At 31.6% G+C, this 14375-nt stretch overlaps 2 protein-coding genes across 5 annotated transcripts in view; one reads left to right on the forward strand and one right to left on the reverse strand.

Moving 5' to 3' along the window:
- Positions 1-10032, reverse strand: part of LOC132721166 (calcium-transporting ATPase type 2C member 1-like) — a 39603-nt gene extending 29571 nt beyond the window's left edge. For 2 of the 3 annotated variants that reach the window (XM_060705424.1, XM_060705421.1), the window contains exons 1-4: positions 9867-10032; positions 6579-6770; positions 3997-4086; positions 2875-2910 (exon numbers count right to left, since the gene is read on the reverse strand). In XM_060705424.1, the coding sequence (XP_060561407.1) occupies positions 2875-2910; positions 3997-4086; positions 6579-6770; positions 9867-9926 (378 nt within the window). In that variant the 5' untranslated portion in view covers positions 9927-10032. The remainder of the gene's footprint in view (positions 1-2874; positions 2911-3996; positions 4087-6578; positions 6771-9866) is intronic. The other variant, XM_060705423.1, reaches the window with a different exon arrangement.
- A 935-nt stretch (positions 10033-10967) lies between these two features.
- Positions 10968-14008, forward strand: LOC132721167 (uncharacterized). Of its 2 annotated transcripts, none has more exons than XM_060705425.1 (3): positions 10968-11103; positions 11920-12086; positions 13416-14008. In XM_060705425.1, the coding sequence occupies exons 2-3, from the start codon at positions 11945-11947 to the stop codon at positions 13991-13993; spliced, it is 720 nt and encodes a 239-aa protein (XP_060561408.1). In that variant the 5' UTR covers positions 10968-11103; positions 11920-11944; the 3' UTR covers positions 13994-14008. The 2 variants fall into 2 exon arrangements, with proteins under 2 accessions (XP_060561408.1, XP_060561409.1); XM_060705426.1 differs by having other exon boundaries at positions 11091-11226.
- Positions 14009-14375: the final 367 nt, after the last annotated feature.

Raw genomic sequence — 14375 nt, forward strand, 5'->3', positions numbered from 1 at the left:
TTACCGTACGAAAATCAAGTTATGGCCACTTTTTTGAACTCATGCTAGGATGTTATGAGGGCCCTTTTTAGAAATGCGGAACCTTTAAATAATCTGCAATAACATTCTAATGAAAAATGTTTTCCCATTAATTTTTGGTAAGAAACAAATAGTACCATTCAGCTAACAATCCACATAAGCAATATTATGGTTTCTACTTAAAATTTATGAAATCTGTATAAAAATGTTACCCTACCCCACCCATTTTTACCACATGTCTGACCATTTTTCTACTAAGGAAGCCTAATTAAAAAAAATTCTTAAAATTTACCCAAATGAGTGCCTGTTTTCAAAGTTTCCCTAAATTTTTAAAAAAGTATATTGGTTGATCTTGTAAAATATGAAATACTTTTACCGTCTAGTTTTGATTTTATTACACTTTGAAAATATCAGGTACCATATTTATTACTAGATTTAGCATAATTTAGCCAATAAATACCTATTTAAATTAAAAAATCTAAATTAAACAATTTTTTCTTTCCAAATGGGACATGAGAGATACATAAAAAATGTTAAAAGAAAAAAAAGAAAGAAAAAAAAAAGTTGACCCTTCTGGGGATTGAACTCACGGCCCCTCATTTTCAATGTAGTTAACAGTAGTTCTAGCCTATTTGAATACTCTTCAAAGCGGAGGTAATGCATTAGGGTGCTAATACCTTAAATCCAAGTTCTAAGCATATTAATCAAAGCTCATGTGAAGTATTGTAATGTTATTATATTTCTTAGCTTGACTGTGATTATTTACCACTTTACCATGTTAAATATCTGAAATGAACATGTCTATCTTTCCATCTGCATTCATCACTTTAAGGGTTTCAAATGTAAATCAATCAATTAAATAAATCATAGGATGTGTTTCTTGTATAAAACCACCCTAACATTAAGTTCATTTTCACAAAGAAAGTCAATGCTGGTCTTAATTATTGGATTTCTTGTGTTTATAATTCACATTATATAGAATGGTTTAAATTTTTCAAATAAGCTGGAAAATCTGTTGCTATTCATTACACTAATACTAGCATATTTTTGTCTGCTGGCTGTTACTCAATACATATATTACATGGTTTATTAAAGCATGAAATACAATTGTACATTAATGTAACAGGCTGTTATATATATCAGATATTAAACTACTATGAACAATGAAAATTTCAATTTCTTTCTGAGCCACTCTTTCCCTACATTATAATTATGTTGTTTTTTTTTTCTTGTTTTTATTGAACTTTCAGTCAAACTGACACTATAAAGGCATACATGCCATAGCATCCTGGACTTCCGGGAATGTCCCGGAAATCAGGGTATGGGTAAGGTCATATGGCAACTTGCCAGCTTTACTGGTGAGAGGAAAAAATAAGAGGTCTCTTTGTACACTAGTATTTCAGGCATGACTGACTACCAACCTTCCATAAGCTTACTAGATAGCATCCTCATATGGAATATACGAAGACCTTGACAGGATTCAAACCTACAAAGTGAGGAGTAATCGATTTGAAGTCAAAGACCTCAACCACTTAGCCATGAAGGCCCTATGCTTTAAAATTTAGTAATTTGTTAAAAAAAAATCTGAATTAAATTGTCTACTTTAAATGATTAAGTATCACACTACCTTTTCACTATGAATATATTACATAACAATCAGAGTTCCAACTTGCGTTTTGCGATGGACGATTAAAATTGTGCTGTCTTATTTCATTTAATACATGTACCCTCTTAGTTTAGTTTACTAATATTTCATGGACTGAATGAGGCATTTGCAAATCATTTTAAATATTAAAGCTTTCATGTCAGACTTATAATGGTAAGAAAGGAGGAGTTGTATTAGGTAAGGTGTTTGCCTCTCAACCCAGGGTTTGTGGGCTCAAACCCTAAAGAAGTTTCGATGATGCTCCCCCTTTAATGGCACCAGTACAGGTCTGTCCTATAAAGCAGATTTAATTGTGATCAAATATGATCAAAACTCTTAATTCTGATTAAACTAATATGACAATTTATTCTACCTCAATTAAATAATTATGTACTATGTTATATTTGGGTAAAGTACATAAGTACTTGAATGAATTGAAATCTTGAAAATTCTTACTGAATTAGTCTAATTTGAATGAGAGGATGCATAAACTATCATTTGGGGCTTCCTTCCCTATTATTTTTTTTTTGTATTAGGTTGGGTTTTACATCACACCAACACAGTATAGGTCATATGGTAACATTCCAGCAGAAAGACCTCAGGTGCACTTCCATGCATTATTTAGGCATGAACATGTACCTGAGTAGAACCACCAAGTTCAAAATTCTTTTAGCTAGCTGGGTAACTTTTTCACATGAAAAAATCCAAAGTCCCTGTTGGGATTTGAACCCACAGTAGTGAGGGGCCTATTACTGGTTAAGTTAATTTGGTCATTTCTTATAAAATCAGTTTTTTAATGACACTATGTATTTTTACTGTGTTTACCTTTAGCGTGTAGTGTTTAAAATGTAACATTTCTTCTCTGTGTTTACTCAAAATATGTTTATTTTACATTTAGAAGGACTGTATAACAATTATCAGAATTTGAAAATAACAAAGCAAAATTCAAGCATAATTTATCTTTAATTCTGGCCATATTCTTTACTGTTGGCAACTCAATTTTAGTGACATTTTATTAACTGAAATTCAAATCCTTACAATGGTCAATATCAATTCAAATGCAGACCAAATAAACATACACAAAGCCAGCTGTTTAATGTCTGTAAACACTTTCACTATGCAAATATACCAATAATAAACATTTCTAACAGGATATCTCACATTGTTTGCATTGATTTTTTATTTTCCATTATGAATAACTTTTCTCTTACCTGTACAAAAGCTACAGTTGAAACAATGATGATTGCCTGAAATACAAACAATACAGTCATGTTAATATTAACTTTATAACCGTCTTTATTTGCTTTAAAGCTGCGTGCCTCCAGATGAGCAAAAAAAAAATTCAAGAAAATCAGTTTTGAGAAAAATGTTCTAAGATTTCAAGTAAAGTAAAAAATATATTTACAATTTAACTTATGGTTTACCACTTTTATGCAATGAATGACTAATTTTGAAGTATTTATCACCATATTTCTACTGAGTGACTAAAACAGTAAGGGTTATTTTTTTGTTGATATTTTGACCTTTATTAGGTAATTTATATGGACTAAAAGTACCGTTTGCAATATGTTAATTACTTTCCTTGTTACCTTTACAAAATATTTTATATTTTAATATATTTTAAAAATTAGCATGAATCTGGAGGCATGTTGCTTTTAAATAATACACAAATGAAGTTCCAAATGGCTTTAAAATAAGTTTTTTAGTGCATTAAGTTTTTGACATCAATGTTAAATTAAGACAATATTTGACCAATCTGACTAAAGTTCAGATCTACTAGTACTTGGGTTATTTCTTGCATGTCGATCTGATTGCCACCATATTTGTTTTACCTTCATTATGATTTGAATTTTCTGATAAAGCTATTTTTAACAATCAAACTATCCTTTACAGATAGGCATTAGACAAGTTATTAAAATACTGTTGTCCATGGAAGTAAAACAAATTGTTGACTTTTGTTAGAAAAAAAAATGTTTGATGTAATTTGAAACAAATAAACTGGAAATGGTAGACACAATTTTTAATGGCCAGTTGACATGCTCACCATATTGACAATGCCATGTTTGTTCTCGAAATCGTGAAAAATCATCTACTCAGTATTGGTTTTCCAGCGGTTAAACCGCATCACTTTCATAATTGTGAAAGCTCGCCAATGATTGACTGTTTGAAAGGTCATGAGAAAGTGACAACCTATTGGTAGTTGTCAGATCCTAATGCGGAGCTGATTATAATCAGACTGATACTATGAGATATTCTTATGTCTATACAATGTATATTTTCATTTACCTTAAGTAAACATTTCTAGTAAAAAGAGATACTAAATTTATACATACCACAGTAATACTAATAGCATCGTCAAACTGCCGCATAAACACACTGACCACAGCAGAGCCCAACAACAACAGTATAAGTGGGTTGTTAAACTGAAATAAACAGCCAATTCTAAATATAGACAGTTCATTACTGGGGACCAATTCAACAAAATTTGTGGGGAAAGTTTGAAATAAAATTGCCCAAAAGTATCAACTATAATACAAATAGTCATAGACCAACAATGATGTAACTTTAAATTATTGTAAGACATGTGTATGTTAACAGTTAGGATCAAGTTATATTGCAGCAGACATTTCCACAAAAAATCTTACAACAATTTTTTATCGTAAGAGAAATCTTACGTTCAATCTCCTTTTCACAAAAAATCTTAAGAAAATCTTAAGTGCAAAATCTGGCGTAACTTTACGATAGATCTTCCCTGTTTGTGTATTTTTTTCTCTCTTAAGGGTAAAATATCATGTATCTCTTACCTAAACTGAATAAAAACAAACAAAAAGTTGGGAGGACAAATATATATTAAGCAAACAGTATGCAATAAATAACACAAATTGAGGTATAATTATTTTTCAACATAAACATTTGTGACGTCATGACTTGATGACGTCACGATGGAGAGGGTTATGAATAGTTTAAATGTGAACTATACTGTAGTATTATTGAAATCTAATAATTTGTACATTTGGTGAGTTTGATTTCATTTCCAGCATGTACTAGTGGTACCTTTTTTTTTATAAATAACATAGTAGACCTTCTTTCTGAATCTTTTAGATATATATAATTATCTTCAATCAAGATATAAATTATATCAGTTTGAATCATTTTTTTGTTCTTATTGAAATTTGATTGTGTTCAATAGATATTTCAAGCTCTTTATTACTTGATTTTAAAACCGGAATCAAATATAGAGCATGCACATCAATATCAAATGAACGTTGCTAGGGATGTTTTTATCGTAAGATTTATCGTAAGTGAATTTTTTATCTTAAGATAAAATTTTAACTTACGAGTGGCTTTGTGAAAATGACTTAAGATTTAACTTACGATTATCGTAAGTCAAAAACTTAAGATAAATCGTAAGATTTTTTGTGAAAATGTCTGCTGTAATCTAGATGAAGGTCCTGAAACAAGCATATGAACAAGAGCTGTCGGTAGGACAGCAACGCTCGACTATTCTTAGTGCTTGATAGTAAAAAAAAATGCTTGATACAATTACCTCCTCCTGTTTACAGGTTGGGGTAATGATGGTGAACAAGTGTGCAAAGTTTCAAAGCCATATGTCAATGGACTTTGAAAATATTTGAACTATTACAAAAACTTTAACGTAAATTCTAAGTCGAAAAAGGGGCATAATTCTGTCAAAATGCTTGATACAGTTACCTCCTCCTGTTTACAGGTTGGGGTCATGATGGTGAACAAGTGTGCAAAGTTTCAAAGCCATATGTCAATGGACTTTGAAAATATTTGAACTATTACAAAACTTTAACGTAAATTCTAAGTCGAAAAAGGGGCATAATTCTGTCAAAATTCTTGATACAGTTACCTCCTCCTGTCTACAGGTTGGGGTCATGATGGTGAACAAGTGTGCAAAGTTTCAAAGCCATATGTCAATGGACTTTGAAAATATTTGAACTATTACAAAAACTTTAACGTAAATTCTAAGTCGAAAAAGGGGCATAATTCTGTCAAAATGCTTGATACAGTTACCTCCTCCTGTCTACAGGTTGGGGTCATGATGGTGAACAAGTGTGCAAAGTTTCAAAGCCATATGTCAATGGACTTTGAAAATATTTGAACTATTACAAAAACTTTAACGTAAATTCTAAGTCGAAAAAGGGGCATAATTCTGTCAAAATGCTTGATACAGTTACCTCCTCCTGTCTACAGGTTGGGGTCATGATGGTGAACAAGTGTGCCAAGTTTCAAAGCCATATGTCAATGGACTTTGAAAATATTTGAACTATTACAAAAACTTTAACATAAGTGGTTACGCCGACGCAGACACCAACGCCGACGCCGACGCTCGGGTGACTACAATAGCTCTACTTATTCTTATCGAATAGTCGAGCTAAAAACAAAAGCCTTCCAGTCAAAATATGAAAATGTGCAGAAAAGCCCTTCCTCCAAAATTTACAGGATCAAAGCCTGCAAACCAGACAGACTTCCTATCAAACTTTTCTGGTAATTATTTAACATAAATCATTTTTCTACAAGTTGTCAGAATTTTTGTCAACCATGTTGTTTTGATGGAAGGGTTTACAATAAATACATTAAACTGTTGCTAATTGTTACATATGCATGCAGAAGAAAGGTTTGTCAATTCATCTTTTTTAGACAGGAGAAATGCACAGCAATTGTCCCATATAAAATTATCACAAATGATTTTATAACGCAAATTTACTTTGTACATCATTACATGGTTTTGGATCTTGATATATAATTTCTCCAAAAAGTCTTAATCAGTAATTAAATAAAATTAGCAATAGTGTGTATCAAATGATGGCGTCAAATAGAACACAACTTGCAACAGTAAAATTTGATCATCTATCTACTACTTTTAAAATAAATCCACACTTTGACATACCTGCTCTAGGTATTTTTTCCACAGGGGAGTCTCTTGGTTGATTTCAAAATCATTCTGGCCATGGATAGCCCGACGCCTCACTACTTCACTTGAATCAAGCCCTTTAGCAGGGTTTACCTCCAGAATCTGGCAAGTCTCCTCAACTGACAAGCGACAAGCCTGACTGGATGGCAATGTTTTCATCATCTCCTGCTAATAAGGTACAAAGTTTCTATATTTACAGATTTCCTCACCTTCATTAATGAAAGATTATCAAGGGAGTTCCTTGAAATGAACAGACATAAAATAAGGTCAAATCTGCAGAACATTGAAACACAACTAAGTTGAAATATGCTAAACAGATATGGATAAGGTCAAATCTGCAAAACTGACACAATCTGACAAATTGTGTAAGGTCAAACTTGCTGACTGGACACAAATATTCAGGTAAAAACTGCTGACTGGAACAAATGGTAAATTATGTTGAAGGGTCAGACATAAGGTTGAATAGACAAGGTAAAATCTGCTAGATGGACAAAAATAAGATAAAATTTGGCAGATGGATACAAATAATGTAAATTCTGAAGAAGAGACAAAATTAAGGTTAAATCTGTTGAATGGACAAATTATATAAATCCAAATCTGCGGAAGCAGCCTGATTGGACAAAAATAAATTACATAATTTGCTGTATGAATATAATCATCTTTTTTAAATGAGATAATGGACAGACATAAATAAGGTTAAATTTGCTGAATAGACATAAATAAGGTCAAATCTGCATATCAGACATAGATATGATCAAATCTGATGAATAGATGTAAATAAAGTCACATTTTCTCTTTGTAACAATGTATAAACTTCTTGATAACCCAATTAAATGGATCAGTTGCACTGATAAATAAAGATTAATAATGTATTTTCTAGGAATGGCAATGAGTAACCACTTAACCAAGTACTTGGTAGAATGTCTGAATATTGGTTAGCAAAACTGATATTTGATTACTCAGAAAAATAAATAATTTCTATTTTTTTTGCAATTTAGAAAGATTAGAGAATCCAATTAGTTCAGAAATCCGGAGATGTACATGTATATTCCTGAATACCTGTTAAATACAATCAAAACATCCTTGCAGAAGTATGAAAAAGATATCGTAAAGTTAACGAGGTGATCTACAGTTTGACACGCGCATGGGATTGAACACCTGTGCCGCTTATGTCATTCGGCCTCTTAAGATATTACCTTAAATTGCTCATTAAATAAAATGTTGTAAAATATAATGTTGTTGGTTTAATTTAGATTAATTTGTTTATTGGTTATTCTAAGTTACCTCCCTTTCAGTCCTATTTTATGTTACAAATTCTATTAATTTAAATAGAAAACGAAAGTAGCAAGCATATTGATGATATTGAATTTTGAATATCACTGGAAATCATCCGAGTAACTGGGTACTCAATCGGAAAAATGACCGAGTAGTACTCAAGTATTAGTTTTGGTATTCTTTTCAATTCCTAGATAAGTATTTTCATATATCACTGAAAAGGAAACTACTGCTAGGATATGTTGGCAATCTCCTGGATTAGACCCCTATGTATTTTTCAGGTCTAAAACTTGTATATAATACAGTAAAGAAAACAGAATGAACCCTATATACATGATATATACTCCTGGTTTAGACCCCGGGGTCTAATCCAGGATATAGCCGATATGTGAGTGACTTGTCATTCAGGAAACATAGGATTATTAAAACTTGTAAATTCATCAAAAAGTGCCATACTTTGATGTGAAAATTATATGAAAAACACTTTTCATACAACAGAAATTACTTATGCAAGCATGATTTGTAACATTTGGATATTCCTGAAACAAAGTATACAGTCATGTCCGGTGATCTTGCGCGGCCGGTGATCTTGCGCACTCGGAATTTCCTTTCGTTTGGTTGTTTGTTTATGCTGTCGCTAGAAATTTTCAGCCAAAATTTGTGACTTAGACTTACTTTGAGTTATAACAAGGTAAGAAAGTTAAAAAAATATCTGTCAAACATGTTTGTTTACATTATTTCGTCATCCTAATTATTTATTCATAAACACGCCCACTGACCTATTTTCCCATTATATTCCTGTCTATTCAATCAGTTCCAAAATGTTACGTCCAGCAATAATGAAAATCGATATCACACATTTTAAAACAGTATTGCACCGATAAAACGTTGTAAATTTCCTTTTTTCCCTTTGCAAATAAAGGTGTGCAGTTGTTATCTCCTGCCGATTCCCGCCATCTTGTCACAATGGAAAGCCCCTCCCGCGCTTTTCATTTTTTTCTACGGAAGCGTAAAAGGATCTAGACAAAAGCATTTAATTTGTTAAATGGGGGTGTTGTACTGTGTGTAGTCAGTGTATCTGAAATTATGTACAGAAATTGAGACATTGACTGGTAGTGATGATTTCAGGTGTCCCAGGTGTAGATCTAGTAGTGAACAGTAAAATAACAAACCTTTAATGTAAATAAGTTTGTGTTACAGTTTTGTTTGAACAGTTTAAATTAACTTTTCATTAATTGGACTCACAAAATTTATATTGATAGTACTACTGGGACACCATACTTTAAAAACAAGCTACCGTTACGTCATTCATAATACATGCGCAAGATCACCGGACAATTGAATGTTGGGATTAAACATGGTGGTAAGTGTTTACATTGTTGCAATTCTGCAGTTAATTGAGTTATTTCCAAAAAATATTTGCGTCATTATATGTCTTTAAGATTTTTGCAAATAGGAAAATAATTTTGATTTTTTTGTATTTATTTGAATTGTAGTAAGTAAGCCGATAAGTGTTTAGGTGCGCAAGATTACCGGACAGCATCGTACCATAAGGATATAATAATCAGATAATATTATAATAATTTAGAATCAAATTTTTCAGACTGAAAGTGGTTCAAGAAATATTCTGCTATGTAACAATAAATTCTAAATTTAATCTGTTTATAAGAATAAAATGGGAAGGAACAGTTTGCACAAATTTAGATTTTTCTCCTCTTAAACAAGGGAAATACAGTCAGGCAGGAAAAGTCAAGGGAGGAACAGAATAGTCCGATACCTATGCCATTAATCCTTAGTGGAAGTGACCAATCACTATTTTTCCTCCAAATGTTAATTTCAGACTATTGACTTCTTTAATACTGACTGATGTTAATATTCTGATGTGCTGAATTAGGCTAAGTAGATGATAATTTCTTGGTTGATTGAATTCTTGTTTCACCTGGCTCGAAACAAATTGAGTACGAATACCACCGTGTTTGAGTTACTCACTTTTTCCGTTTCCTCTTGCTTTATTAACTCATCTACATTATTCTTTTCACTATGTATCATTGGTTTTCGTAAATAATTTAAAGATAAATGTAACAAGGGCTTGTATATTTCGTTTCACTCTTGTCGGTTTGACACAGGAAATGAACACGTACACGTCCAAACAAATTTTCCCAGATGAAGAGCGAGTAAATGAGGCCCAGCAATCAACCTGGTTTATCCATGCTTGGTTCTACCAGAGCGAACATGGAAAGACTTTGATTGTTCATAATAACAAATATGAAAAATATTTTTTGTTTGGAAAGTAGATCTTGAAGAAATGTTTTCCGTTTTGTTTGGCTTCATTACATAAAACACCCACATGACATAGATAATGTCACGGATTTATATTAATAATAGTAATATAAATCCGTGATAATGTCTTGGACCAATTAATATCTTTTTTCCATTTAAAGACGAATGTCGAAAATGAGACAGTAAATTTACATACTTGAAAAGTTCACTGTTATTCCACGACATTAAGAAACATTTTTAAAATGAGAGTTTATATATAAGATTACTGTATGCATATGTATTTTAAAAATGAGAGTTTTAATAAAAAATGCCTATTTTTTAAAAGGGTTACTGTATATAAATTATGATTTACTAAGACTTTCAATAAATACCACGGCTTTATATAAATTTATTTTATTGAATTAAATCTAGGATTTTATACATTAATCAAAATGATAAAATATCTAAAAGATTTATAATCTAAAGTATATGTATATAAATCTTAGTTTTAACTAATAGAACATTTAAAATTAAGATCAAATTTTAACTGAAGAATATAAATCAATGCATAAAGTTTCAATTATTAAAAATCTTCCTAATGTCTCTATGACAACTCCAATTAATTGCGCTATATCTTCTCAATTATGATCTGAAAGTCTATCATTACGTTTTTAAAACATAATTAACATTCTGGAAAATTCCCATTTTATACTTTTCAGAATATATGCAATACCTTAATTAGAATATTTTATACATGCAATTTGCAAAACCATTTGGAAAATATAGCATAAATTTTAGAATTTCATAGTACTTGTAAGGGCCTCAACACCTTGCCATGGCTAAAGATACGTCACTGTTAAACTTTTGTTTACATCACGTGATAGTCATGTGATCAATAGTAAAACCTTTCAGCTGATTGCACCATACAACAATTTACGTAGATTCAGCAGTTTAAAAGAATATTCTAGTAAATTTATTTTTGACGATGAGATAACACTGTTGAGTATAAATAAAAAGAACCCCGAACTGTACTGATCGCGTATTCTTCTTTGGTGTGCGAACAAAATCCGACGTGATTTAACTTATAAATGTAAATTGGATTTTTTGGACAATAGATCTCGAAATATTTGTTTTTTGTAAATTCATTCATATTTTCAGGGACAGTTATTTTATGTCCCAGATATTTTTAAATAGATATTTTAGATGCAATAGAATATTACTTAAAATAATGTTAGACATGCTTTCATCAATAATGTCAATATATTTTTTACATAATATTATTTGCTAATATTGCTGATCATATTTGAATAATATAATTGGTCTTTATAATAACTGTAATGAAACCCTCTGATGATTAAATATGTTACATTACAAATTTTGGGATGTTCACTTGCTATTACAAAATGAAAATAAATAGGCAAAATTTGAAGGACAAATTAAAATACATGAAATGAACATATGCCAGCACTTTGATAGATACATATGTATATTAATAGAATAGAATAACTTTTATTTCCAATCAAGGGTCATGTTAAATGACATATAAATCACAATAATAATATGAGCAGTGTGATATGTCTTTTCAATTGTTTTAGATTATTTTAGTCTTTTGTTTAATTAATATTCATATTAATTTAATAATTTTCTAACCATTTTTCACTCTCCCAACCATCTCTGTGACTGATAGGCATTTGCTTTAAGCAAATAATTGGTTTGTTTGACTTGGACAGTATAATTGTAAAGTAACAAGTTTTACATGCTATAATCACTTTTTTCATTACAGTAATACATCCTTGATTACAACAAATATGGATCCTGAATCGTGTTTATACCATAAAGATAAAGATGCCTTTAACAGTTTACAGAAGCAGCTTCAGAAATGTGGTTGGTTACCACGGAAATGTGTTCATCGACTTGCCATGGCTGTGTGTGCTTGCAGGAAACACAAAGGTTTATTACATGATTACTTTTAACCTTTACCCCGCAAAATTTATGTAGTTGACTCATTCTTATTCATTAAGCCTGCTGGCAGAAACAGATTTTACCCATGTCACCAGTGCAGACCAAGGTCAGACCCCAAATCTGTGCCATTATAGTCTGGATTATTGGTGTGTGTGTGTGTATTTGAGGTTATTTATTCTCGCAACCTGTTGCCCATATGGGCGAGTCCCCCAGAAAAGTGTTGGTCATTGTAGATTTTGGAGAATAGTGCAAGATACAGAAAGATGCCCCAATTCCAGACGCTTCTCCTGGTTCTTTTGCTTGCCAGGTGTTTAAGCACTTATACATGGGACCTCTATTTAAAGTCTCATCCGAAAGACTGATTAGTAATTTTAGTTGGCCAGCCCGGGAATCGAACTCAGACTGATTAGTAATTTTAGTTGGCCAGCCCAGGAATCGCACCCACAATGTCGAGATTACAAGTCTAACGCTCTTACCAATTGAGCTATGCGGGCTGGTTAAATTCAGTCAGTACTTATGAATGGTTTAGTCCATATTGAAAAAAAATTAATAACTCCATTTAAGGTTTTAGTGAATAGGAGTTGATATTGAGCACCAAACAGTGAAGAGTCTTAGTTAATGTCAGCTTAAGTGTTAATCCATAGACTGCTGAATTTATGTATTGGATTTACACAACTTTTGAATTTGGAAAAGTTTTTCAAAGTTTAAGGATTTTAGTAGGATGTCTCACTAATCAGAATATAAAAAATTTGAGAGAGCCAGGTATGTGCAGGCTGGCTTGACCCTATTCTGGTTGTGCAGTTATAGCCTGTTAAGGCTCCAGGTTATTTACCGCATGTATTGGTAAATGTAGTATATACGGAATGTGTACCATGGGTTCCGACAATGTTTAAGGCTTAAAGTGCAGGCTGGATTTGTTTCATACTGGTTGCGTAGGCATGGCATTATCTCTCATAGCTATTAGCTAATCAGTGATTTTATACCATTGTATTAAAATATATGTATGAACAAAATATAAAATGTTAAATTATAAAAAAACAACATGTTTAATACTTTTTACAAGGAGTTGTGTTAACTACTTTTTTGACTTAATAGCTTTTTATTTTAAGTGATCTCTTTATAGGGTTTTTAGGTCACTTATTTTTGTAGTTAGTTTTTTTGTACGGGACCTTTTTCCCCTGTATGAAAATATTATTCTTCTTTCTTAGCAAATTTCTGTGTACAGAATAAAGTTTTTTATTAATTAGATAAGAGAAACATGCGTAAGGTATAAAAATGTCTTATCAATGGAATAGTATTTTTTTCATAATTTTACAGGTTCTTTGCCAAGTAGAGATGAATTTCTAGAAAATCGGGACAAGCTGCAAAAGCACCTGGAGGATGAGAGGGATTCTCTACCAACACAGTTACTTTCTTGCATAGAACACTGTCTAAATACAGCTTCAGAAACAGACTATAGTTACTCTCAGTTCATAGCTGTGCTGACAAAAGCAAAACTCGGAGACAATAGCATGCTTTCAAGAGCCGTTTTATCAACAAATTCAAAGATTTCCGAGCGTGATTTACAGAGAGAAATTAATCGCAAGAAAAAGTTGACAGCACATCAAATAGAGATTATTAAGAACAAAAAGAAGAAGAAGATGAACTCGGGTTTGGTGAAATTACAATTGTTTCCAGGCAATTTCTTGAAACTTAAATTAGACTTTGTCAAAGAGATGAAGGGGTTTATTGAACCCCAGAGTAAAATGAATAACGCAAACTTTGAAAATAAAACACTAGAAACATGGGTGAAAGTATGGGGAGACCCATCAAATATAAAATCACTAGCAGATAGGCTAAAGGAAGAAGCAAAAGTTGTTCAGGAGAGAATGGACAATGAATGGAAGGTAATGTAATTTACTTAGTTTATGATACTGACTTACAGACTGCTTTGATTAATTCAATATTTTCTTTGATGAAATTATAGAACTGTAAACTGTTTAAAGCAAAAAACATAAATATTAAAGGGACTCCACTGAGGGGACGGGACTGGAAATAATTTTTCAAGATTAACGTTTCGTTTGATTTACATTGTAGGTCTTGACCAACAACTTGTGTCCAAAATTTCAGATCATTAGTTCACTCCATTTTTCAAGAATAACTATTCTTACCGTGATGCAAAATTGAAAAGCATTGCAACGCTTTTCACTCAAATTGAAAAACTTACAGCACAAAAATACCCTTTTCAATTTATTTCTGCCTATATTTCTTAATTATCTATCACATAGTTTTCTGTTT

This window comes from Ruditapes philippinarum, unplaced genomic scaffold (assembly GCF_026571515.1).
Source record: "Ruditapes philippinarum isolate M1 unplaced genomic scaffold, ASM2657151v2 ctg1174_1_1_1_1, whole genome shotgun sequence".
NCBI classification, from domain to species: domain Eukaryota; kingdom Metazoa; phylum Mollusca; class Bivalvia; order Venerida; family Veneridae; genus Ruditapes; species Ruditapes philippinarum.

Excerpts from the sequence above, each read along its gene's own strand:
- LOC132721167 (XM_060705425.1), top strand. The coding sequence starts at position 11,945 with ATGGATCCTGAATCGTGTTTATACCATAAAGATAAAGATGCCTTTAAC. Across the intron at positions 12,087-13,415 it reads TGCTTGCAGGAAACACAAAG|GTTCTTTGCCAAGTAGAGAT; the intron begins GTTTATTACATG and ends ATAATTTTACAG.